At 41.6% G+C, this 26,111-nt stretch overlaps 2 protein-coding genes across 3 annotated transcripts; both read right to left on the bottom strand.

Moving 5' to 3' along the window:
* Positions 1-1,731: 1,731 nt before the first annotated feature.
* Positions 1,732-9,907, bottom strand: LOC139794790 (pantetheinase-like). Its single transcript, XM_071740898.1, has 8 exons — positions 9,774-9,907; positions 7,460-7,691; positions 7,218-7,348; positions 5,968-6,160; positions 5,125-5,416; positions 4,162-4,535; positions 3,824-3,994; positions 1,732-3,024 (listed from the first exon to the last, which is right to left on the bottom strand). The coding sequence occupies exons 2-8, from the start codon at positions 7,670-7,672 to the stop codon at positions 2,872-2,874; spliced, it is 1,527 nt and encodes a 508-aa protein (XP_071596999.1). The 5' UTR covers positions 7,673-7,691; positions 9,774-9,907; the 3' UTR covers positions 1,732-2,871.
* A 1,295-nt stretch (positions 9,908-11,202) lies between these two features.
* Positions 11,203-18,737, bottom strand: LOC139794791 (pantetheinase-like). 2 transcript variants are annotated; one of them, XM_071740899.1, is made up of 7 exons: positions 18,397-18,737; positions 18,155-18,285; positions 16,268-16,460; positions 14,609-14,903; positions 13,767-14,140; positions 11,843-12,013; positions 11,203-11,595 (listed from the first exon to the last, which is right to left on the bottom strand). In XM_071740899.1, exons 1-7 carry the CDS (start codon positions 18,607-18,609, stop codon positions 11,485-11,487), a joined length of 1,488 nt encoding a protein of 495 aa, XP_071597000.1. In that variant the 5' UTR covers positions 18,610-18,737; the 3' UTR covers positions 11,203-11,484. The 2 variants fall into 2 exon arrangements, with proteins under 2 accessions (XP_071597000.1, XP_071597001.1); XM_071740900.1 differs by having other exon boundaries at positions 11,203-11,598; positions 11,857-12,013; positions 18,397-18,723.
* Between the last annotated feature and the right edge of the window lie 7,374 nt (positions 18,738-26,111).

Here is a 26,111-nt window from a genome sequence, read left to right as displayed (position 1 = left end):
AAACTGCTGCAATGGTCCATGTAACTTCTTCCTCTGCTTGGTTAAATTTTTGTTTTGCACCAGAAATGAGAAAAGGATTAATAAAGTCCCCACTGGTCCATTGTATGTCACCCTATTACTTTCTCAGGGAGAGGAAGGCTGGGCAGCAAGTCTGGAAAATTACAGGTCAGCCACTCTTCAACCTTATTTTTTAGTGAATTTGAAAGAATCTTGAACATTTGCATACTTAATAAATGAGGTTTGAGAGTCCTTTCCTGTTATCCCATAGGATACTTAGTTGTATGGTACCCATTTCCAACACTGGCAGCCTAAGACAGCTCTGCGTGTATCTAGGAAGTACTCCATACTTCAGAAATGTCAGCAAGTGATATGTGAGAGATTTTTATGTTCAGTTATCACAGCCTGAATGAATAGTGGCAAGGGAGTGGTACATGGCATAAACTCTACCTACTACAAGCTATCTCCCCAGGATCCTTGTCTCCTCAGCACTAATTTGGGAGCTTGAATAAAATCTCACAAACTCTTTTTGTGAAGAGAGTTTAAAAATCAGAGTTTACCTGATATGTAAAGAAAAAGCTAGTAATTTTTACAATTCTGTTCAGTCTGTGGCACCTGACTGAACTTATTCTTCAGAAAGATTTTTATAAATTTCACATCAGATGGGAGTGCATGAAATTCCCAGGATACCAGCAACCTGCACAGTATTTGTTTGGTTCAAGTGCCACTATGCATCTGTGTGGTATTTCATTCTTAAAATGTCCCCAGATTCTTCTTTTTTTGTTGTTTAGCATATAAAACTACTGATGTCAACTGCTGAAAAAAAGATTTTAATCAAGTGATTTGACTGAGACAACAAAAATGAAAGTCAAATCGTGTTCACGTGCTGGTTCTTTTCTTTTACCCCCTTCCACATGACCAGTTCTAGGCCAGGTAACAAAAATGTATTTCACATGAAGTGCAGCCACATGGGGACGGAGGTGAGTGGCAGGGCATGAGAAAAGGATGCACGGGTGAGTGTGGAGCTCCTGAGGTGCCTGTGCAGTCAGAGGGCTTCAGGAGACAGTGGCTGTCCCTCCCAGCTGGGCTCCCTCTTTCTTCCAGCCCTACCCCATTGGAGCCAAGACAGATTTCTCAAGGAGTGACCATGACTTGAACAGAAAGGTGCCAGAGAGACCTCCTCTGGAATAGAGAAGGAAAAAGCAGGGCTCATAAGGTGCAGGGAGAATTATGTTTTCAAGTTAAAAATATTTTAAGGAGCTTTTTCACTTTGGGAGTTTATGTGCCAGGGTAGCTTTTGCCTTTCCTGAGGCGTTTACTCAAGTGTAAACCAACAGATCTCTGTGGTCAAGAAGATGGCACTGCAGACCATCATAACAAGCATGTTCAGTCCCATTTGCCCTTCCCAAACTGTTGCTCCCCATGTGTGACAAAAGGGACTTCTGAAGTGCTTTGTTCTGTCTCAGGGAATGGAGATCAGCTCCCACCCTTCAGCATGGCTGTCTGCAGTTCTGGACCTCATACCCATTACACACCCAAAAGTGACTTGGAATTAGTACTGCCCTGGGTCCAGTGTAATCTCTCGTGACCAGAACTTCCTCTGGTTGATGAAAAACTAGTCTGGGTTACAACCACCAGTCAGGTGAGAAAAGAGTGAGGTGCTGGAGAAGCCATCAGAGAGCATGACCTCGAGTTTCCATCCTTCTTGAATAACAAGCAATACAGTTCCTCCTCTGACTAAAAGCTCGGATATTTTATTTACAACAGAAACAAATCTTGGAAGGGGCTCCCAAAGTTGTGCTCTGAGAGTCAGCAGCACATGGAAAAACAGAAATGATGGGATTTCAACAATTTCTGGATAACATACCTGCATGGGGTGGAATGCCACAGCATTTTTTTTTATGTGCCACACTTAGGGCAGATCAGTGCTAAGCGTGCTGCAGGTATTATGCCAGTGATGTGAAGGGCAGCAGATGCAGTAGACTATGGGTTAAGCATTGAAACCATTCCAAGGCATATGTGATGCAAATGAGGCCTGTTTGTTGCAGAATGATATACACACATGCACCAGGTCCAGGACTGCCAAGTTTCACATGTTGTTGCTAGTAGTCCCAAATAATGCCCATTTCTCACACTAAAACATTGCCTGTTTTCACAGTTTTGAAGAAGTTTTCTAAATATTCAGGAGAAGGACTCAGCATACTATGTTTATATGTTATATTTGGTCTAAAATCCATTGGACCAAGCACACATCTGCCATGCACGAAGTGGTGAAAGCTCAGAGGGACTGCAGAACTGAAGCCTCTTTATGGACTTCAACCATACTCAGTGCCTGTGTGGATTGTGGAGGATCACCTTCTCTGCAGCTACACCAAAACTCATTTCAAACCTGGTTTAATATTCCCTATAAAATCTCTTGGTCAGAATGCCTGCTGAGCATTAGAGAAGCTGCATCAACTGGTGTGTAAGGCTAAGAAACATGGATACTTTGTGCTTGTACAGTCTGAAAAATGGGAAAGGAAGAGAAAGGCTGCCTTGGGAAAGATTTGTTCCACAGCAAACTGGTAAACTTCATGTATAAACATCAGTGCTCTTTCTACAGTTATCCTGGCAATCTGCATTATATCTTTGGCAAAAAAATAATTTCTAATGAAAGATTTAATGAGACAGAAGCGTTCATACTAAAACATAATTGCATTCACTCAACCACCATTAAAAATGCATGCGTAAGAAAGTGATCACATCGCTTTCTCCTGCATAAAACCAATTGGCATGCTGCTGAGAAGAAAGGCAAGACTGCAGAAGAGGAATGATACAGGAAAACTGCCACAGCTCAGGAAGAGGTGGATCACAGCAGGGTAATTCCCCTCCTATCTATGGTGCATGTGTAGCAGCTAAGGAGCCGTGCTGTGGGGAGGTTCTCAGAGGATGCAGGGGGTCCTTTTCATAAAGCCTTCCAAAAAGCGTTGCTGTTACGAGTGGTTTTGATGTGGCATGCTTACTTTTCAAACGTCCATCACGTAGCACCTGGTTGAAAAGAGAAAGAATGATACTAATGCTCCACTAACAGAGTAGCAACTTTGCATGCTAAGAAAGGATGGGCCTTGGAGAGTCAATATTTTTCTGCAGCACTTTTAAAAGACAGCAGAGAGAATGAAAGAAACCAGAATTCTCCCTGGCTCTGCCATAGCCTTCCCATATTTCGTTGGACCTGAATATATTTAAAACTTCTTCCAGTTCCACCTTTGAAAAAAAAAAAAACAAACCCCTTTTCTCCACTTCGTCAGAAGGCAAGAGTGAGAATAACTGACTTGGTATGTTCTCATTGCTTACTCGTACACCACAATGAAGGTTATATACCTATCTTGGACAGTAACTTGAAATATTTTTTGATTTCTAGACACCAAAATAATTTCCAAAAGGAAGAGAATTTCAAGCCACTGGCCATATTTTGCTTTTCTTAGGTACATTTTAAGAGATCAATTTGAAATAATTGTTCATAGACTGTCAACACCTACAACTTTTGAAGGGTCTCTGTGACAAAAAATAAGCATGTATTTGTCAAGAATTTTTTTTTAATTAGGCCATGATTGTATTTTACTGTACCAATAAATCTTTTGATGTGCATTTTTTTACAGAAGTCCGATTCAAAACAAATATGCAGGATGCACAATGTTTTACTATTCTCTTCTTTCAAGCTGCCTTGAACTCAAGCCATTTACTAAAATAGAGGACACTGATAACTCCCCAATGGCTGCTGTGTTTTGTAGAGGCTTTTTAACCATTTGTATTACAAGTCTGACAGCTCACACAGGATCTCTATTACCTCAAACTCGCCAGGGGCCAGCTGCACTCCGCTGTACAAGACTTCTGGAAAGACATAGTTGGTGCCAAAGGTGCCACTGAGGGAGAACATCTCAAACTTGGTCTGAGCCGTCTCCACTGGCTGCCCACACGTGTTCCGGTCTGGGCTCTTGCACTTGAGCAGTGTGCATATCTGTAGGGAGGAGGAGACAGCAAGGCAAATTACCACTAAGTTTTCAATAATCAAGAGCTGGATCTGATAGCAAAAGAAGTTCTCATGATGCAGTAATGGAAGAGTGCTGTGGGCTGTTTGGTTTACAGACATCTGCAAGACACACTCACCCTTGTAAAATGAATTACCTGCCAATGGTATTTAATGAGAGAGCCATGAAGTCCATCAAATGCACCCAGGACATAAACTTCGTCTTTGCTCTTGTTCGACATCTGATAGACCAAATGGCAGCACAGATCTCCTTGGCAAACAGTGCAGTTTCCAGCTTTGTATCTGAGCTCAGTGAAAGTGAATATATCCCGCCGGACAGCTCCTGAAAAAGTGTCTTTTTCTCCTGGGAATTTCTTGATGCTTGTGGCATAGGAGCTCCAGTTGACGGGAGGGGGGTAGGTGGGGGAAAGACGGGGACGTGCACTCAGCTCTGCTAGCAGGAGATGTCCCTCCTCTGTCTCACTGTTGTAATGGTAGGCCACAGGTCCCTCTGGTGTGAACAGACCACTCCCTGTCCAGGAAAATCACCAGCCCTCTGTTAGCCCACAACCCCTAACATGGCTCAGCACAGGGGACAGCCAACCCTCATGACACACTGGGGGATTTTTCTGTGATGTTATTTGCAGTCAACTTTTAAGATCCAACTGAAATATAAATATCTCAAATTCTTCAGCAGTAACAAAAAAAAAAAACCTGAAAATATTTTATTCAATATACAAAATTAACCCTCCTTTTGTTTTTAGGTTATCAAGCTCTGTCTAAAGCCTTTTTTCCTCCATTTAACTTACAATTAAATTTTAAACAAGAAATGCTACTTCTAAACAAGAAACTAAAAATTTAAATGAAACTATTCTATTTTTTAAGGAAAATTACACTTTTAAAATATCAATATTTTATTTCATGCACTTTCTAACTTTACCTCCACCGGAACATTCAGAATTTCTTTTCATTAAGCTTACTAATTCAATGCAACATGAAGAAGATTTAAACCTGACTGAAACACTACTTCCTGGAGACGTCACTATTTCTAAGATTATTTTTTTCCTGCTTCTGATTCCAATAATCTGAAGACAATTTCTCTTTTCCCAAATGCAACTCACCTGTCATTGCTGAGCCAGTGTTATGAGTATTTGCTGAAAGCAAATTGACACCCATGCCCATAGCCCAGGCAGAGTGAAACTCAACTGCAGTCAGAAATGGCAGGACGTTCATCCAAGCTGTTGGGAAGAGCACAGTGTCCACCTGCAACTCACTCACTAGGACCACAGCAGGCTCATGGAAAAGGATATCAAAGCATGTGAAAATGCCCAGCTTCCCAAAGGGGGTCTCAAAGGTGATGGCTTCTGGCTCTTTTGGGTAATTAAACTGAGTTTCTCCTCTGAACAGATTATACTGGAGGGGAAGAAAATGGCATATTAGAAGGTAAAATAAAGCAGGATTATGGACAGCTATTTTTGTATCTAAGATGGTATTTAAGGCAAAGTTTGGGCTTGAGATACTTGAGCTGCTTGGAACAGGGGTTTTACATCCATCCAGCCAACTCTTGCCCCCTTCAAAACGGGGTGGCTGTGACCCAGCTGCCTCCTGAAACCACTGCTTGGCTATCTGGATTGGCTGGAACTCTGCCTTGGGTCAGCTAGCATTTACTGAGCATGGAAAACTCTCACTGTTTCTTTTCCACTTACTATCATGAATGTTCCCCCTAGGTGTTTGGTATCCAGCATTCACTCTGTGGCTGCAGTGCTCCTGGAAATTATGCCTGACTGATCATGCATTTGCCTGCTTTTCCTTCTGGCCATAAAATCCTTGCATCAGATCATCCTGGATTTGTTGTCACTCTACAGCTGTATAAAATTGTTGCATAAACCATCTGAAATTTTTTCCAGAGAGATGAAAAATATACTGATAATCAATTACAGGGGGATGTTGAAGTGCCTCTTTACCTTGTGGTAACGAGCCACCAGTTTCCCCTTCGGGTCAAAGACGACATCAGTGTTGTACTGGTAGCGACCATCACGGGGGCAGCTGGGATCACTGGAGTTACATGGCTTCTTGTCCCCAATGTTTGCAACCACATAGATGGAATTATTCCTGGCCATGCAGCTGAGTCGTTTCTGTACTGGAGCAGGAGCAAATCTAATGCATTTTTGGTGTAAGTAAAAAAATTTACAAATTTAAGTTAGATGTGGAAGAAATGTATTCGAGTTTACTGTTCCACTAAATCCATCTCCCCAGGTGTAGAAAAAGGTATAGTACAAACCATGGTTTCTGTTCATTTTCTTCTGTATTCATAGCATAGTTTTAAGTTACTAAGCTTTTTCATCTTTAACATATAGTGTCCTTATGCTGTAAGAAGACTAAGTTGTTGTTTTCCATATGAATATGATTCACAGCTAAAATATACAAAGATATGAACAGCTTCAGAAAACAAGGGAGAGAATAAATAAGTATACAGATAGAAAATTAAAATTACTTAAAGATAATTTTTCAGATGGATCTAAGTCTTGATTTCAAAAAACTGTTTTAGTTTTTTTGAGAGTCTTCACTCTGTTTAAGGCAGTTGTCTATAAGCATCTATTAAAAAGTTGCCACAGTATTTACAGAGCTGAGGGCTCCTGAAATCTTGTTTCATAAGGCCAGAGAATAGAAGAATACAAAAGCTTAGCTTAGAAATTAACCCAGTCTTTGTTGTTCCCCCACGCACACACATTTAGACCAGGCCTGTGTATCACAGATGACTCTGCAAGTGTCTGAATTTCTACAAGACACCTCTTTCAGATCTAGAGAAGTACTTTGTGAAATTTAATTCAGAAATTACCCAGCCACACGAGCTGAGGACTAAGACACTTTCTCTAATCTTTGCATCCAATATGATTAAAAAATACCTTATACTTTAAAAAGATTGTTCTGATGATACAGCCTAATGTGTTTTTTAAATTATTATTTTGCTCCAAATTTCCTCATTTTTCTCCTTTTGGAGTTTTTAAAACTGAGGTGGTCTCAATGCTTTTTCCATTGCATATTCCCCTTACAATTTAATTGTGTGATTGTTTTGGTACATTTAATTTCTACAGTACTTGGGGATTTTAATAACTTAAAAAAAAATAGTGGTACTCAGGTGTTTATTGAGAGCAGCTCATGACTCCATGAGGCACTAATTTGAAACCACAAAAACCACTGCAGAAGGAATCACCTTGTGGGGTCGGTGCAGGGAATCCAGTCCACTGCAGGATCAGGAATATCCTCCAGGTAGGGGTAGATGGTTTCTCTTGTGAAACGCCAGCCATAAATGCCATCTTCAGGAGTCACAATGATGTGGGCACCCTGGCACAAGGAGATGAGTTTAGATTTCACTCCCCAACAAGTTACCAGAAGGGTCAGCAGGAGAAAGAAGAAAACACTCGCTATCAGCACTCCCCATCCACCTAGCAGTACCTGCTGGGCAGCTTCCTTGATGGCCCCTTCCAAGACATCCATGTTTTTGTTCATCAGGGCCAAAGCCTCCTCAGGTGACACGGGCTGAAGAGTGGCATCTGGCAGGATGACCGCGTGCTCGTAGACGGCTGCAGTGAAGGTGTTGGAGGCGAGGGCTTGAAGGATTGTGAGTGCAAACACTGCAGTGTGCAGGAGAGGCTGGGAAGGGAGCATGGCTGCTGCCTCTCAGCTCCTGCAATACGAACAGGGATTATAAATGGAGTAGAAAGAGGAGGAGTAAAGACTAAGACATTTGCTTGGCAAATAATCTTCTATTGAGTAATCTGGGAAAGTACGGTGTAGTTCTGTCCATAGCAATGACAGCTGTTTGTAGTAAGAAGTTAAAGAAATATTTCTAATAACTGGATCTTGATTTCAATATTCAGTTGAGTATTTCAATGTACAGTATTCAGAAATACTGCAAATAAAAAGTTTACCAAAGGCTAAGAGATCATGTCAGAAGCCAAGCTGATCTACCTGGGCTCAATGGAAGGAGCAATTGCATTCTTCATTCGTACATCCTTCTCTAAGCTTCCAAACCCATTTTGGAGCAAGCCCAACCTCCCCTGTTTAGGGCATATTACTCCAGAAAATTTAACTGCCCATGGCTGCCATCAGTTAATAATTCATCCCATCCTGAAGGCATGTCACCTGTTAGAGGTACAGCCCACATGCTTCAGACTGTGTCTGATTCATCTACAGTTATGAGACGTGGTCCTGCTGTGTCTCTTGTTTGGCCCATAGTTTGTTACAACTGTGACAGGTCTAAGAGTGTCTTTCTTCCTGAACTCATATTGCAATATAAACTAACCCTTGAACTGTGCTGATCCCTCTGCCTAGAGCCAATATACTTGCTTGTTTTGTGAGAGAGAATTAAACAACATGGAATTTTTTGCTATTTTTGTTTCAAAAAGCATTTTTTGCTGAGCAAGCAATTTAAAATTGCTTATACAAAGCAGAATTTTTTTTCTTCAGGGAAGTAATTTTTGAATTTTATTTTGAAAGTAGCCTATTACAACTAGAGTTTCAGGTGCTTCTTAAAAAGAAAACCTTTGTTATAACCTGTGGTACATCTGTGAGAGCAAAGGAACATAACTTGGCTAGTCATATTTACTGCTCTGTAAGAAACCTAGGAATATTTACTTTATTCTAGCAATTTCTTCCTCCTCATTGTATAATTTCACCCAGAAGTCTTATTTGTGTCCACCAGCATCAAGGCCTACTCAGGGGAAACCAGCAGCTCAGTGACTTCCAAAAAGACCAAGCAAACACTGGAACAGGCTTCCTAGAGAGGTTTTAAACATCCCTGAGCCTGTTTAAAAGGCATTTGGACAATGCCATCAACAACATCCTTCAATGTGGCCAGCCCTGAATGAGTCAGGAAGTTGAACTGGATGTAAGTCCGTCCCACATGAAATAGTTTATTCTATTATAATTTAATTGTCTTGAAAAAGACCATGCTGTGTGCTCATAGATGGCTGCCCAAGGCACAGGCCTTCAGAGCAGAGAGCACCAGAAACACAGCAGAGGCACAAGCGTTAGGAAGCCCCATGTCTGGTGTCTGAAGGTCTCCCAAGAGGACAGGGTCAGGACAGAGGGCTTTAAACTGGAAACTCTTGCACAAAGCATGGGAATTCCCTGGAGTGCCAGAAAGCTGACACTGGGAGTTGCAATCACCCTGTCCAGAAAGGCATTGAGCAATTCTGCCCTACACCACTGACAGAGAAGTCAGAGGGAAGTCACCGTCATGTTGGAGCTGAAGAAACACATCACCTGCCAGGCTTACAAACCATTCAGGCGTGGCATTGCTGTAGTCATGAAGATCAAAGCAAGCCCAGGTCACAACAGGAAAACAAGCCAGACCTTAGGAAATCTCAGCAAAGACCAGCACGGACACATTCCTGCCCAGATTTGACGGAGAGGGATGCAGGCAGGGCTGTGGGAAGGCAGGTGGTCAGCCCTGAGCCCTGTGCTCCCACACAGGCACACAGTCCTCCCTCTGCCACCCCAGCTCAGCACAGTGCCAGCTCGGAGTTGTGTAACCTCTGGGACCTGCTCCATGTTGTAGAGGATGCCAGGCAGGCTGTTTGAGCAAACCTGTCAGCACACCACTCAGTAACTGAACTCAAAAGATCTCTCAAAACATCATGAATGGGAGCCACAATTTCTAAACGTGACCTATCCTGCTCTCTTACATCCAGCCCAACAGAAATCATGAAGATAAAGCTGCACATTCCCAAAAATCCCTTGTATCTTAGTTGCCCCAGTTTCTTACCTTCTGTTGCTCTGACTTAGCTGTCAGATGATGAAATCTTTTTTGTCTGCCTTTCCTGTAAGAAGTGTCTGTTATCAGAGGTTTCAGGAAGTTTTGTCTTTATACCAACCAACTTGGTATGTGGATAATGGGTAGACTTGCACAGCATTACTTTCTGTATGCTTGACTCACACAATAACACATTTCACAACAGTAAATGTTGTGCAATCTTTGTAGCAAATATAATTTAAGGCCATGATGACTTGTACCAGTCTTTCATAGGAAAATACTCAACATACAAATACAACTTAACCAGATGACAGTGGCCTTGAACAAAATCCTGAGTTCGAGATACTCACCAGATTTAAGGCTAGCATCATATACTACTTGCACACAGATTCTCTTAGCCAGAGGTCTGGTATCAGCAGTGAACAGACCTGAGGAGCTGCCTCTCAGCTCTCAGACTACACTCACCTGGTGAATCCCTTCTGCATTGCAAGACGAGATCTATTTGACTGCTACAGCCTTCTTTAAATCCACGTGTCATTATGTTAAGCATGACACTATGCCATGTCATGTGAGTTGCTATTTCCATTTGGAAACTTCTCATAAAGGTCACATGGTACATGGCAGTGGCAATCAGTGCTGGAATTTGGGTAATATTGCCCCCCCCCCAACTTCTCACCAGCTCCATAACTGAACTATAGGGGACTGGAGACCTTGAAAACACCATGCTGAGACCAGGAACAGCGACAGTGTGGGGAAAAAGAGGAGAAATGCAGCAACAAAACAGAGGTCAGGGAAAGCAAAGACATGAGGAGTGCCTTCTCACCAGCAGTAACTGGTCCCAACTAGAAATCTAAACCAGTTAATTCCTACAGCAAATGAATCTGAAGGGTAGCACCACCCTGCATAATTATAAGCAAAGGCTTATTTCAAACATGCTGGTGTTATATGACCAGAAAGAAATAGAGAAGATGGGACGGAGGAGCTGCTATATATACAAGGTCACATGCTGACCTCTTTACGGGATGAAAACAGTTTCAGCACTGAATAGCATCCAGTGCAACCAGCAGGTGCTGACAAGCTGTTATTCAGAGCTAAGAAGAAGAATATTTTGAGCTTTCATTTCCAAGTTTCAGTTCAGTAGAGATCTCAAAGAAATCATGACTCATGTTCTGACCAAGAAGTGGTGTCAGGTTTTGTTACAGGTTTGGCTCTTTGGAGTTCTTGCTCAGCCTCTGTGATGTGCTATTTTGTGTTGCTCTGTGATGTGCAGGACTGGCATAAAGGCAACAAAACTGAAGTAACACAAACAGGGGGAAAAGGTATAAGTTTAAGTAAGGTAAAGGAGAAGACTTGAATAGCTCAGCATAAGTAGTTTTATATCAGAGACAAAGCAGTATTGAGCTTTTTTATATAAAATTGACACAAATCACATATTTCACTGTTTTATTTACTGGTGTCATCTACAATCAGAAAATACATAATGCTGCATTAATACAAATTTATTCTTTGGCCCACAATACAGATTTTCTCAATAAATGGTAGCAATAAATTAATATTGAATAGTAACAATATTACTATCCAAAGCACATGAATAAGAAGTTAGTGCAACTGAAAATAAGAAACACAGTTGGGGTTGTTGTAGTAGAGGATGCTGCATCTCATTTGTACGTTAGATTAATTGAATACAGCTTCAGTTATAATAACATCATGGGAAGGCTGTTGTTTATGGGTCTTGTTTCAGATTATCTCTTTCATACCATCGTCCAAAAAGTGTCACAGTGATGACTGGTTTTTTTGGTCTTGTCTTACTTATCAAGCGCCCATCATTCAATACCTGGTTGAAAAAGGTAAGAGGAAGGCATGGTTAGAGTACTACCCACACAAATAGGCTAAAAGCTCCAGAAGATATGACAAAACAGAAATATGCATCAGACTATATCTCTTACTGAAACTAGTGACTTATTTAAAATGTATTTAATAGATCTGATTATTCACTGTGAGCAAGTTCACTGTGGCTGTACTGAGAGTGATTATTGCATTGCTGTCCCACAGAGAACCACAGCTCCAGCATGCCCCATTACCTCAAACTCGCCAGGGGCCAGCTGCACTCCGCTGTACAAGACTTCTGGAAAGACATAGTTGGTGCCAAAGGTGCCACTGAGGGAGAACATCTCAAACTTGGTCTGAGCCGTCTCCACTGGCTGCCCACACGTGCCCAGGTCTGGGCTCTTGCACTTGAGCAGTGTGCATATCTGTAGGGAGGAAACACCATATTTATCAAGAGAGAAACACCCTGGAAGGAAAACCTTGTGTTATCAAAGTTGGTGTGTATTAGGCCAGGCAACCATCACAGGATCTCTTTCATAATCTTCAAACAGCTTCTTTTTTGTTTCAGTTTCCATTTTTACCCCTTGATGTTACCTGGGGGTACTTTAGGCCTTCCTTGCCTTAGCAGATAGAAATAACCAGCTTCTGACATAAGTGATGCCACGGTGCCCTTTTTCATATCTGAAGTGCAATCCTGTTGTTTCCACTAATTCTTCCAGTTGTCAGTTCTTTTGTTTGAAGGTTACTTTTCCCATGTGTCTTATCAAGATGAGCTTCTGAATGGAAATTTTAGGCAAATGAAAGAAAGTCCTCCTCATGGGTATGCTGTGCAACAAATTCTACACACAGGTCCTCTTACTGGTATTTGTACATGTTGCTACTGACAAGTCATTAAATGGCCTGGTAGTCTATGGTAAACCTGAATTAGATGTTCTCCTTCCAGCTCCTGGTGAACATACGTCAAGACTATGATCCTCTGTTACACTTTTGTATTAGCACTTGCAACACATAAAGGTAAGTAAGAATGGCAATGTTTTCCTTTTTTTTCTTAGAATTAACTACCCAGCTGATAAATGTTTATGGACATCATGAAGAAATATGAAATAAAGATAGCATTCCTGTGAAAATTCAAAGAACGTTGGCTGGTTTTGTTGACAGGTCATGTAGAAGTTTTTTTATATGTGTCATATGATGAGGAACAGAAGAAGTGCATTTGCAAACATCAAAAGTTCTATTCATCATCAAATATGTCTTGGTGCTGAAATGCATGTAAGCAGAGAAATAAAGAATAAAATTTTCTCAGTATCCTCTGGGAAAATGAGAAAAAACATAGAGGGAAAAAGGAAGAATAGAAATTGCTGTCTTCTCTAGAAAATTCAGTACTGGTAAACATCATTTGGCAGCTTCCATGATCACTAAAATAAATTTTCCAAAAATGCTCAAGAACTGAATTTATTCAAGCTGCCTTCTTAAATGTTCTAAATGAGCTGCTGGCTGCCTAAGACCTCCTCCCATATCCTGGAGTCTGTACCAACTGATAGGCAAAGACCTTGTTGACAGACAGAAGAAAGTAAATAAAAAAAGAATGAACTGATGATAGAATAACTTAATTATAAAGGCAAAGAAAGTTTTCTAATATGGCTTTAGGTAAATTCAACCAGGATGTAACTCAGTGTCTTCCCAAACTTTTGATTAAATGAGAGGAAGAGTGGACATTTCCAGGAAAAGCCATACGCTGTTTCAGTAAACTTAGTTGCTATGATTTGAGTAATGACAAAAAATGAACACTTCTGTGACTCTAAATTATCATATTGTCTCAGAAAGATAGATAGGTTTAACTGATTTTTTAACAACTGACTGACGAAGATTACAGAGGAGTTTCAGAACACTTACTGCATGTAGTCCCAAAGAAGACATAAATTTAGTCCATACTGCATGCCTAAAAAATGAGTGAGAGCACTCTGGGAACTTGAAAGAGGTTTAGAGATCTCTCCACCACATTTGCTGGATTAAAGGTAATCAGGCTTGGAGTTTTTAGCAACTACTTCCCATTGCAAATTAATAGGACATGAGGAATCCAGCATACAAGAAAGTCATTGTGTTTTCCCCCCATGGAGCTGAAGGTTTCTGCCTGTGAAGAAGCTTCCTAAAATAAGTATTCCTTCACAAAATAATTACCTGCAGATAATATTGTCCTTCAACAACATGAAGTCCATCAAAAGCACCTAGCACATAAACTTCATCTTCTTGTTTCCCTGCCATCTTGTAGCTCAAGTGACAGCAGAGGTCCTTCTGGCAAACGGTGAGATTCCCTTCAGGTTTAGTGAGTTCAGTGAAAGTGAACTTGTCGTGGAAGATGAGTCCTTCAAAATCATGGTCATTTGGTGAGAATCTTTTGACACTTGAAGCATAGGCACTCCAGTTGACAGCAGATGAGGAAGTAGAAGAAAGGCGAGGGTGTGAATCCAGTTCAGCAATGAGAAGGTGACCGTCCTCAGTTTCCATATTGTAGGAGTATCTTCTGGCTCCATCTGGTGCATAAATACCACTTCCTGAGGAGAATCAACAAACAAATACATATTGTCATTTTAATTGTCCCTATTACTAGCTTATCCATAATTTTGTAAATATGGCTGAAATTTTAGTCTCACCAAAGCTGACTGCTAACAACTCAGTACACAGAGATCTTGCTTAGGCAAAGAATAGCATACAAGTTCCTGGGTGAGGTCTGCTCATTATAACCCAAAGGCAGAGGGTGTCACATTAAGGTTATATCTGCAGCCTCCCCTGTTCTCTTTTCTCCTATACTCAACAGAGTTGCTTGTGAGTTCCTTTATTCTTGGCTAGTTGACCATTTACCCAGTGAGACATTATTACACATTATTATAAGGTATTACACATTATTATAATGTATTTATTATTTTATAAATACATTGTATTCCTCTGCAATATCACCTTGCAGAACAAGTAATAAAGATTCATGTGTATAAGATTTTTCAAACACAGTGAGAATTAATTACCTGTCATTGCCAAGCCAGTGTTATGAGTATTTGCTGAAAGCAAATTGACACCCATGCCCATAGCCCAGGCAGAGTGAAACTCAACTGCAGTCAGAAATGGCAGGACGTTCATCCAAGCTGTTGGGAAGAGCACAGTGTCCACCTGCAACTCACTCACTAGGACCACAGCAGGCTCACGGAAAAGGATATCAAAGCATGTGAAAATGCCAAACTTCCCAAAAGGGGTCTCAAAGGTGATGGCTTCTGGCTCTTTTGGGTAATTAAATGACCGACTTTCTGACATAAAGAGATTATACTGTAGGGGAAGGAAAAAAGAGAAATTCATTAAAGCACTTACTGCAATATCCTGGGGTCATTCCCTAAAACTGTTCAGAATTATCAGAGGAGTTTTTTGACCTGTGTTTCAAACCTTCATATGTAGGAACTCAGGTTAAAATTACATGATCACCATAGTGCCCAAGAGATGGATATGGGGATCCACATATTGCCCTGGCAATTATTATTACATCTCTGTTGACCCAGAAGACTCATAGAAGAGAAACTATAATGGAAGAGGAGCACAGAGGATCTGGTGCCAAGAAAGAGGATTAATGACCTTGGTGTGGAGATCCACAGAAGGACTTGAAGCAGACAGAAGCAACAGGAAGCACAAGTCAGTAGAGGGAAACTCCACATCAGAGAAGAAAACAAAGGTTAATGATGATGGGGGAAAGGCAGATGACCTCAGCCAACAGAAAAATCCTGGTTTGCAACAATTTCAGCTTTCCAACATTTCCATTCTTCCTTTGTATTCGCCTTTACTAAAAGATGTCCTTTGATATAGAGGTGGCCTGGACAACAAACGTGTGTAACCAAGCCAGAAAAGAAGGCTCAGGGTTACTGCACTTGTAACTTGGTGCCTGGGGGAACCAGGCTCCACATTATCAGTGTCCCCCTCACTCAGTTTGCACACAAATTTCTGGGCATAATATCTGAAGACCCAGATTAAATACTGAGCCCAAAGTGTATTAAATAAAAAAATAGAGTTCAGTCTAGCCACTTTGACAGGATAGCCAGCATATGACCCCCAGAAAACTTTGATGATCCCTGCAGATAAACACATAAAACTGAAAAAAAGGTAATTTCATTTGATGCAAATGTCTCAATGCCTTCATCTCTTTTTACACTCAGCATAGGTTTGTTTAGATAATTCTCATTATGCAAAAGCTGTGCTGAAACACCATCAGGAAAAAAAAAATATAGCAAATGGCCTGTCTTCCTTAAACCAGACTGTTCAGGAAAGACAAGATGCAGAGGAACATTTTAAAATCCTGGAATATGAAGGGCTAGTCTGGTGAAGAGCTGGTACTGAAAACTAAAGCTTCTCAAGCAGCAGAGTTTCCAGTAAAAGGGAATTAATGAACTGAAGAAGTCAACCAGAAATGTATGCCTTGAAATTGGACCCAAGGAATCATTTTTTATTCTAGCCTATATTGAGATACATGGCAGCAAATGGAAATTTGGAGTCAATACTTCACAGAAACAGAGAAATGACTTTAAATTATAAACAGAACAAAAAAATCTGTCATGGAACAATAACTGGAATTCAATTATCTTGCCAGATGGAGGCATTTTGGAAGCTGTGGAAAAATAACTCCTGACTTTCCTAGGTCACTTTACCTTGTGGTAACGAGCCACCAGTTTCCCTTTTGAGTCAAAGACAACATCAGTGTTGTATTGGTAGCGACCATCACTGGGGCAGCTGGGATCACTGGAGTTACATGGCTTCTTGTCCCCAATGTTTGCAACCACATAGATGGAATTATTCCTGGCCATGCAGCTGAGTCGTTTCTGTACTGGAGCAGGAGCAAATCTAATGCATGTGAGAAAAAAAATACAAAGAAAATCTGAGCTGTCAGTGGTGCCCATCACTGGAGTGTTGAGGGCATTCTCGCAGCACCTCCAATCCTGCAGGTATGGCAGGGCAGGTAGATTCACAGGGTGACTGCAGGACTCCATCAGGTTGCTCTCCACAACTTGGGGCAGGTCCCTGAGCTTGTCCTGAACTGCCTGCAAACACCCTTCAGCACCCAAAACATGATTTGAAGCAAGCAGGTAATGCTGGGGCTGAGAATAAGCAGGAGAGGAATTACAGGGCACAGGAAGATACAAAATTGGTGTCACACAGCAGAATATCTTATACAAGACATAGTGTAACATGAGGACTGTAGCTCTAGGCCTCTGACACTTCAAGCAGAGACAAACTGTGGAATATTACAAGTGATGGGATCAAGGCACTTAATTTCCTTCCATGGACAGGAGCATACAGTGCTCTAGCCATGGCATGAACAGCAGTGGGATATTCCTTTTGAGATGTGACAGGCCATGTGCCATAAACTGACAGAACCTCTGAAGCACCCATAAACCACCTTACATCGTCCTTTGTAAGGTGGTAATGTGTGTGCTTTGCAAGGTGTGCAAGGACCATCCAGGAGGACCATCATGCAGCACACATAGGTAGCACCAAGGCATAGAACATGCCAGGCTGATAGCAGGTGTTATATTCTCACAAGGAGCCAATGAAAACCATGATTTGGGACAGTAAAAAAACACATAGATTATCTTCACAAAAACTGTGTGAAAAACAGGAAAAAAATACATGCTTAGACAGCCTGCCACAGCACAGGCCACATACATTATAGTTACTTCTGTCTCAGTAAAAAGATGCACATCCTGTACTTCTCCTCAGTGTGAATCTTCCTCTGAGGACCACTGAGGAATTATATCCTCACAGATGTTACATCTGTGAGGTCTAAGCTCCTCATCATCAAGCAGGTGCAGAAAATCATGGTGAAAAAAGCAGATCACAGCTGCACTTCCATGACTGAGCACTTGCTGAAGTCCAGCACTGAAGTCATCTACAGGATATCTGGAACATGATGCTTGAATTGTGTTCTATGGTATAGAGTCTCTAGTAATACAGATTTTATCTTATCTTAATTGTGAAAAACTAATATTAAAACTTTTTGGGTTTGTATCACTCAGAGGTTTGAACTTTGACAGCTGACTTCATCTCTTTTATTAGCTGCTCAGACACTAGTTCTTTACTGTCCACAAAACCAGTTTATGTTCCTTTGTTTGAAACTCAGCATTATAAAAAAACAAACTAACAAAACAAACAAAGACTAGAGTGAAAAATTTCAGACCAGTTCTATTCAAAACAGTGTGGAAAAACTGAAAGCAGAATGAGACCCAGCACATTCTAGAGTCAAAGCTTTTCCAAATGCGGAAAAAAAGAAAGTTTCTTCTACACTGAGCAATTCTGTATTTTGTTTGAATTTTTCTTTTAAGTGTTTAATCCAAAAGCCCTTTTTAAAAACAGGGCTCACTACTCATTTAGTCATGGATATGCTATATATTTTATCATGTAACTTACTTTCATATGCAACTAGAATTGAAGCTTACCCTTATGTCAATAGCATGAGCAGTACTCTATATACTGGGAACAGCTCATGACTCCACGAGGCACTAATTTGAAACCACAAAAACCACTGCAGAAGGAATCACCTTGTGGGGTCGGTGCAGGGAATCCAGTCCACTGCGGGATCAGGAATATCCTCCAGGTAGGGGTAGATGGTTTCTCTTGTGAAACGCCAGCCATAAATGCCATCTTCAGGAGTCACAATGATGTGGGCACCCTGGCACAAGGAGATGAGTTCAGATTTCACTCCCCAACAAGTTACCAGAAGGGTCAGCAGGAGAAAGAAGAAAACACTCGCTATCAGCACTCCCCATCCACCTAGCAGTACCTGCTGGGCAGCTTCCTTGATGGCCCCTTCCAAGACATCCATGTTTTTGTTCATCAGGGCCAAAGCCTCCTCAGGTGACACGGGCTGAAGAGTGGCATCTGGCAGGATGACCGCGTGCTCGTAGACGGCTGCAGTGAAGGTGTTGGAGGCAAGGGCTTGAAGGATTGTGAGTGCAAACACTGCAGTGTGCAGGAGAGGCTGAGAAGGGAGCATGGCTGCTGCCTCTCAGCTCCTGGAATGCTGTGAGTCATGGACAAAGGGTGCATGCATAGAAAAAAGGGGCAAAGTTTAACTTTGAAGGAGGGAATAAGTGCTGCTCTGTTAAAGCTTTACCTTGGAATAAAGCGTTGCTGGTAGCATGCAGGAATGTGTAACAGTATGCAGTAAGGATGTCACAACTACTGAAAATAAAATATTGAGCAACCCCAAGGCTTATTTTGCCAATATAAATATATCAGGAAACACATGTCTAGAATGAACAGTTGTCTAGTTTTTGTTGTTATACTTCGTCATTGATTGCAACAGATTTTTACTGTCTATATTGACTCAAATCTGATACCCAGGTGAAAAGTGAATGTGCCACCTTGGAGCTAGTCCTTTTTGAATTTTGAGTGGAAAACTGAGCATGCTAAATTTTTTTTTTTTTTGCTTTTTTTCCCATTTTTTCCTATTGCCCAATTCCTGTGCTATGTGCCACTATGTGCAGCTAGCTTCCCTAAGTTTCTTTAACCAACACAATGACATTAGCATCTCACTGTAGATGTAACACTTATGATGCCAGCAACAGAACTTTCCTGTGCATTTATTGCAGTGGCTCTCCCTGCCACTTCTGTTTAGTTGTACATCAGTTTCCAACAGCCCTCCCTCAGAAAATACAAGTCTGGAGGGAATGTTTTCCTCTGAAATCAGGCTTGTAAAATACCAGCCAGGCCATAAACTGAATACCTCATTGCCTGGCTGCCACAAGGCTAGTCCATCAGGTGCCTGATCTTCTATTCACTTTTTCTGACCCCAGGAACATGCTGTGGATTGGGACCTTAATTGTTAGTCTCGTATTTCACTTCAGCTCAAATGCATTTTTTCTTTGACATTAGTCATGTTTTGGCTTTCATTAGTCATGTTTTGGTAGTTTCAGTATTCTCATTTGGAAAAAGTTTTCTGAAGAGAGGGAAGCAGAACAGGCTGTCTGCCTTCAGCTCCATCAGACTGTCACTGTAGAGCTGTCTCAGAAGAGACAGAACTATGGGTGAATGCAAGCACCAGAGGGCTTCAATCATTGTATGTAATGTTAACCTCTAATGTACATATCTCTACACACATTGCTAGATACAGAATGCTTATTCAGGAGCTTTAAATACGAGCCTTTAAAAGGCTGTGAGATATTTCATTGATAATTGAAGTAGTGTTGGAAGCCTTTTCTCCTCCCCCTGTTTTTCTTACCAAACGAACTGTGGCTTGAGTCACATTAATGACAATCAGGAAGCCTGAAGGAGGAAGCAGTAAATGCTTCCTTGTTTAGCAGCAGCTCATACAAAAGTCAGCCCAGAATGGTGACTCCCCTGGCAGGGATGAGCAGAAAAATCTAGAGGTGCAGTGGCCAGGGCTCAGCCCTGTGAAGTTCAAGTCACACTTCCAGGACAGGGGGGGTTCTGTAGGACGGGGGGAAGAGGGTATCCCTGCCTGCCTCTGCATCAGCAGGCATCACTGCCTACTGCCTGCAGAGCTGGGAGCTCACCCAGGAGCAAGGAGCTAGCTCCAGTTAAACAAACAAGCCCACTGAATAAACCTTGAAACTACAGCAACCCAGGCTGTACACTGTCCACAATGTAAGAGGAAATTTATCCTAGAGCTCCCTCTACTTTTTACACCTCCATCCTCCCAGTTCACTCTCGTCCCCCTTACTGCACTTTCCCTTATCTCTGCTACTGCTTGAGAATGGTGGAAAACTGAGGACTTACATTTGCCAAAATGGGTGGTGTCTGATGCTAAATCTCCTTAGCTGTAGAGGCAGTCCGTTCTTAGATTGTGCTTCTTCTCCTTTCCTTGTGTGTGGAAGACTACTCCTTATTTGAAGGGTTAAATCTTGTTGTGGAGAAGCCCTTACGAAGGGTCACACCTACAATCATGCAATCACTGCAAAGCAGCAAGGACATGTGGGCAGGAGTGAGGAAATCGGAATCTGCTCATTTTTAGCAACAGCACATAGATATGTTGCTTGACTCTAACAGAACACTGTGTCCTAGACCACAGATATAAATGTAGAGATACAGTAGTACTTTTTATCCACAAACAAGCAGAGTGTTTTCTATTTCTTCAATTATATGAACTGTAGAAAGTCAAAATAAGACCAAAATCTTATTTTTACAATGTTCACTTTGTTCAAAACCAACATATTTTACATCCTGCGACTCTATTTTTTTCATTAGGTTGGCCAGATTAAATGTGAAAAATCTTGTTTCAAAAGAAACCCACAGAGCAAACAACAAAATTAACCATAACATAACATAACATAACATAACATAACATAACATAGAAATCTGAGTTATGGCAGGCAAAACAATCCAGTTCATTTGCTTAGAAAGTACAATCTGCAGAGCCTGCATCTGCACATATCCCAGTGATTAAAACGTGGAAGCTTTTGCTAGGCTTTCCCAACACCTGCTTGCACAGTACTGACTCTGCTTTGCACCAGCATGAAAAAACATTTCACTAGGAGACAGATACATGCCTGCAAAATTAATAATTTTGAGAGTTTCTTATATAGACCCACCTAACTGCTTGGAAAAAGCAACACAGTTATCAATCCCTTTGTGGAAAGGTCTTTTTTTACACCCTAAAACTGTGGCCAGAAAGATTCAAATAGACTTCTGTAAGTTAGGGCATGGCATGGTAACACGTTACACCCATGTACTGGCTTCAGGGACTGTTTTTGAAAGCAAAAATGTTTCAAGGTTTGTTTTCTTTTCCAAAGTAAGTGAGAACAGTTCAACCATCAGCTTTCAAGGGTTCTGTTAATCTCTGGTCTAGAAAAGTGTGTGTTCAGAGGTGAGGCAGAACTGTGTGGTGGAACTGACTTCTGATACTCAGCAAAAAATTCAGAGAATTAAAAATCAGTAGTTATTGGTCCACAACCCACTTTGTGCTTGAATCCTACGCTGGTAAAGTCATCAGCAACTCTGCTGATGACATCAAGTTGTGTGGTGTGGTTGAAACACTGGAGAGAAGGGATGCCATCCAGAGAGTTCTTGACAGGCTTGAGAGGTGCCAGCTTCATGAAGTTCAGTAAGGTCAAGTTCAAGGTAGTGCACCCAGGTTGGGACAATCCCAAGCACAAATACATGTTGGGTGGAGAATGGATTGAGAACAGCCCTAGGGAAAGAGTCGAGGGTACTGGTGGGTGAAAAGCTGGACATGAGCAGGCAAGATGTGTTTGCAGCCCAGAAAGCCAACCTTATCCTGGGCCTTATCAACAGCGTGACTGTCCTTCTCTACTCTGCTCTCATGAGACCTCATCTGGAGTACTGTGTTCAGTTCTGGGGCCACCAACATAATGACGACATGGACCTGTTGGAGAGAGTCCAGAAGAAGGCCATGGAAATGATCAGAGTGCCAGAGCACCTCTTGTATGAAGACAGAAAGTTGGGGTTAGCCTGCAGAAGAGAAGGATCCAGGAAGACCTGATAGTGGCCTTGCAGTCCCAGAAGGGCATATAGGAAAGGTGAGGAGGGACTACTCATGAGGGAATGTAGCAATAGGACAAAGGATAATGGCTTCAAACTGGAAGAGGGTAGATTTAGGTTAGACATTAGGAAAAAATTCCTTATTGTGAGGGTGGTGAAACACTGGAACAGGTTGCCCAGGGAGGTTTGGGATGCTTCATCCCTGGAAGCATTTGACACCAGGTTGGATGGGGCTTTGAGCAACCTGGTCTAGTAGAATGTGTCCCTGCCCATGCAGAGGGGTTAGATGATCATTAAGGTACCTTCCAACCCAAACTGTTCTATGATTCTATGGATTTATTTTCTATTGTCCCCAGTGCCAAGGCAAAGCCCAAGACAACCAACGCTATCACACAGAAACACACATTGCTGCCCAACAGAGTAATTTATCTTTGCTGCAAAATCAAAAGAACAAATTGATATGCAATACCTATCCTGTTAGATAAAGCAACCTGATAAACAGAATGCCATTATAATTATGGGTATTAACACTGATTAACATTATGATTAATTAGTATGATTAGTTATGATTAATTACAGGAAAAGCAGATGAGATACTAAAGGATCTCCAGTGAAATCATGGTGACGTTTGCTGGGTGTGTGGAGGGTCCTTTTCATACCACCTCCCAGAGAGTGTTACACTCAAAACTGGCGGACGTACCAGTCCGCCTTATCAGGCATTCATTGGTTAGCAACTAGTTATGTAAAATAAACAGAAACATCAGCAAAGCAGTACTATTGTATGACAAACACAATATATTTGTTATTGTGAAATTTGCTGAGAGATGTGGTAGCTCACTTGGATCTAGGACTAAGTCTGATACAAACTACACTTCTGTCTTGAGCAGTGTCTTGTTTGAGGGGATTTGGGGGAATGGAGGAGAACCAACAAAACAGACCCGATGTATGAATGCAACCAGGAAAATCAGGTAGAAATAAAGCTGCCTCAAACTCAAACCAGTTACTGAAACAGAGGACTCTGTTAACGCCCAAATGGCTCCTGTATTTTGTAGAGGCTTTTTGACCATTTGTGTCAAAAATCTGGCAGCTCACAAGGGGTCTCCATTACCTCAAACTCACACTCTGCTGTACAAGACTTCTGGAAAGACATAGTTGGTGCCAAAGGTGCCACTGAGGGAGAACATCTCAAACTTGGTCTGAGCCGTCTCCACTGGCTGCCCACACGTGTTCTGGTCTGGGCTCTTGCACTTGAGCAAAACTGATCCACAAAGAATCACAGAAAGTTAGGGGTTGGAAGGGACCTCAGAAGATCAAATCCAATCCCCCAGTGTAAGCTGCATGACATAGGGTCATCAATGACAGATAACTAAAGGAATGGCCTATATCTGCATTTACTTGGGAGGCACAGTTTAGGGCTACTTTTTAGCAGCACTAGTAAATTTCCCTTGCTTCACAGGTGACAAATGAAGTTTCTGTGAAAGTTGTACACGACTTCTACCGTCTGTTCAGAGAAAAGATACAGTGAAAACAGAGCCTTCAAAGAAAACTTGGCACGAGGTCTCTAGCAGCAGTGTGTGGGAGACTGATAGGAACATTTCCCAGCGTTAGGCTTCCACCTAGTGGACACAAAAGCGTTTAGACTTTCACACGAACAAAAGCTAAAGGCCAAGATGAGGGTCAGAAGATGAAATCACGTGTATTACATATCAGTACTGATAATTTCACAGAATCACAGAATCTGACAAGTTGGAAGGGACCCATCAGGATCATCAAGTCCAACTCCTGTTCCTGTGTAGGGAACCTCTGGAATCACCCCGTGTGCCTGAGAGCATCATCCAAATAGGTGCTGTGACACCTTGGTGCTGGTTCCTTTCCTTGGCAGTCTGTTCCACTGCTCAAACACCCACTGGATGAAAAACCTTTTCCTGAAAATGGACTTTTAAAGAACATTTGATGCCCATTCCCATGGCCCATCCACAGTGAACTGGACAGCTGACAACAGTGTGAGAGTGCCACCCAAAGCAGTTGGGAACAGGATGGTGCCACCCTGAAATCTTCTTGCCAAGACCACAGCTGGGTCATGATAGAGTATGTCTGCACAAGTGAAAATGCCAAAGTAGCCAAAGGATGTATTGAAAGTCATAAAATCTGAATCTTTGGGGTAATTAAACGGTTTCTCTGTCACAAAAAGGTTATACTGTTTGGGGAAATGAAGGAATGGAGAAAAAAAGGCTAGAAAATAAAATAAAACCATTTAAGTAGAATAATGTTGAATATAGTACTAATTCACTTAACTAGAAGCAATGGAGAATATGTTTTGTGAACATGCTATAGTTTAATTTTGAAAAGGAAAATCTATAAAATATATGACTGCAAGGAGCCAAGCACAAATATTCATGGTTCTGATTTCTAACAGTGAAGGGGATTTGCATTTAGTTTAGAACATTAATGTTTTAATGCTTCATGTGTCACTTCCTACTAAGAAGCAGTAAAAATAGGGGGATTTCAATTTTATTTAATTAAATTCCTTGCTATTAATTTCAGAATACCATGATTGAAGACATCTTAAGGCAGTGGCTTTCAACAGCCCTCTGACACTTAATCTGTAATGACTCTATATACAAATACATTGAATTCTGGGAAGCTGCTTCTGTTTCATGTCTTCAATCACAATAGGATTATGTACGTCCTGAGCTCTGTAGAATCCTCAGACCTTGTGATAATGAGCTACCGGTTTCCCTTCTAAATCAAAGACAACACTGGTATTGTACTGATAGTGACCACTGCTTGGGCAGTGGAACGGATCACTGGAATGACAAAGCTTCTTGTCTCCCATATTTGCAACCATATAGATGGAGTTATTTCTCACCAGACAGCATGGGTGAGAGAGCAAACCTAAAAAGCAGGGAAGGAAAAAAGGAAATAAAACAGCAAAACCAGTCACTCCATTAAATACCAACAATGAGACTACAGACCACAAGAATTAGAAGTTTAAGCTAGTCCCTTTCCATACGAGGCTGTCATGTTCTGTTATTTGACAGAAGACAGTGGTTTTGTGCTTTAAAGCTTAGTGTGCTGAAACTCTGGCTTCACTTCACGTTAGGTAAGTGAGGAATAGAGGGGTTTCCTTGCAGTGAAAGCAAATCCTTGCATCTTCAAGTCTCCCTTCTGCTGCCAGTGTGTGGCACAGCATTGATGTTACACTGACTTGCGGGCTAATCTCGGATTTCTTCTTCAGCTCTTGATTCAGCTGCTATGCAGAGGTAGCTCAGGATTTGTTTCTTCTGTGGTACGTTTTGTTATTGGCCTGGTTTGGGCCAGGATAAAGGTAATTGCCTGTCTTGTACTTTTGCTTTCAGCTAAGTCTCTTGTAAGTAGCTGCACTTGCTGAAATTAACAGCAACTTTCTCAGACAGTGTCTGCTTCTGGGACTGATAACAATGTTTATAGTTACAGACTGGTGTGCAGAACCAAGGACACTGCTCAGCTCTGAGGAACATTTTACCCTCCAGAAGGAGAAAAGGAGTAAAGAGGTCCCACTTGCAACCCTCCTATGGGGAGGAATGGACAAGATAGATGTCAAAACTGACCAGAGTATTCCATCCCATACACGTTATACTCAGTATAAATTTGAGCAATCATGAGGGTCAAACCCCTTCCCTTCCTCTTCTTCTTTGCCTGTTCCTGTTTGTTTTGGCATGCTGGGATGATTCCACCTATTTGTCTGCCTGTGGCCCTGATCCGTGAATCTGTGTGTTCCTGCCTCCAGCTCCTGACTGCTGCTGACTCCAGGAGTCCAGCCTGGACTTTCCCAGGGCTTGGTGATGACATGAGAGTTACTGGGGGCAGGGGGTGGAATGTGGTATTAATTTTCATGTATATTTGTATATATTTAGTAATTTTTCCTATTTATCATTACTGTTTCATTAAAGTTGTGTAGTTTAGTTTCCAACCCATAAGTCTCTTTCCCTTATTCTCTCTCCTTTCTTTATCAGGGAGGGGGATTAACAGAGAGCATCTGTTATTCTGTTTAAT

Source organism: Heliangelus exortis, chromosome 3 (assembly GCF_036169615.1).
Source record: "Heliangelus exortis chromosome 3, bHelExo1.hap1, whole genome shotgun sequence".
In the NCBI taxonomy this organism is placed as follows: domain Eukaryota; kingdom Metazoa; phylum Chordata; class Aves; order Apodiformes; family Trochilidae; genus Heliangelus; species Heliangelus exortis.
Note: the sequence above shows the minus strand (reverse complement) of the source record. Positions and strands in the feature narration are given on the sequence as shown.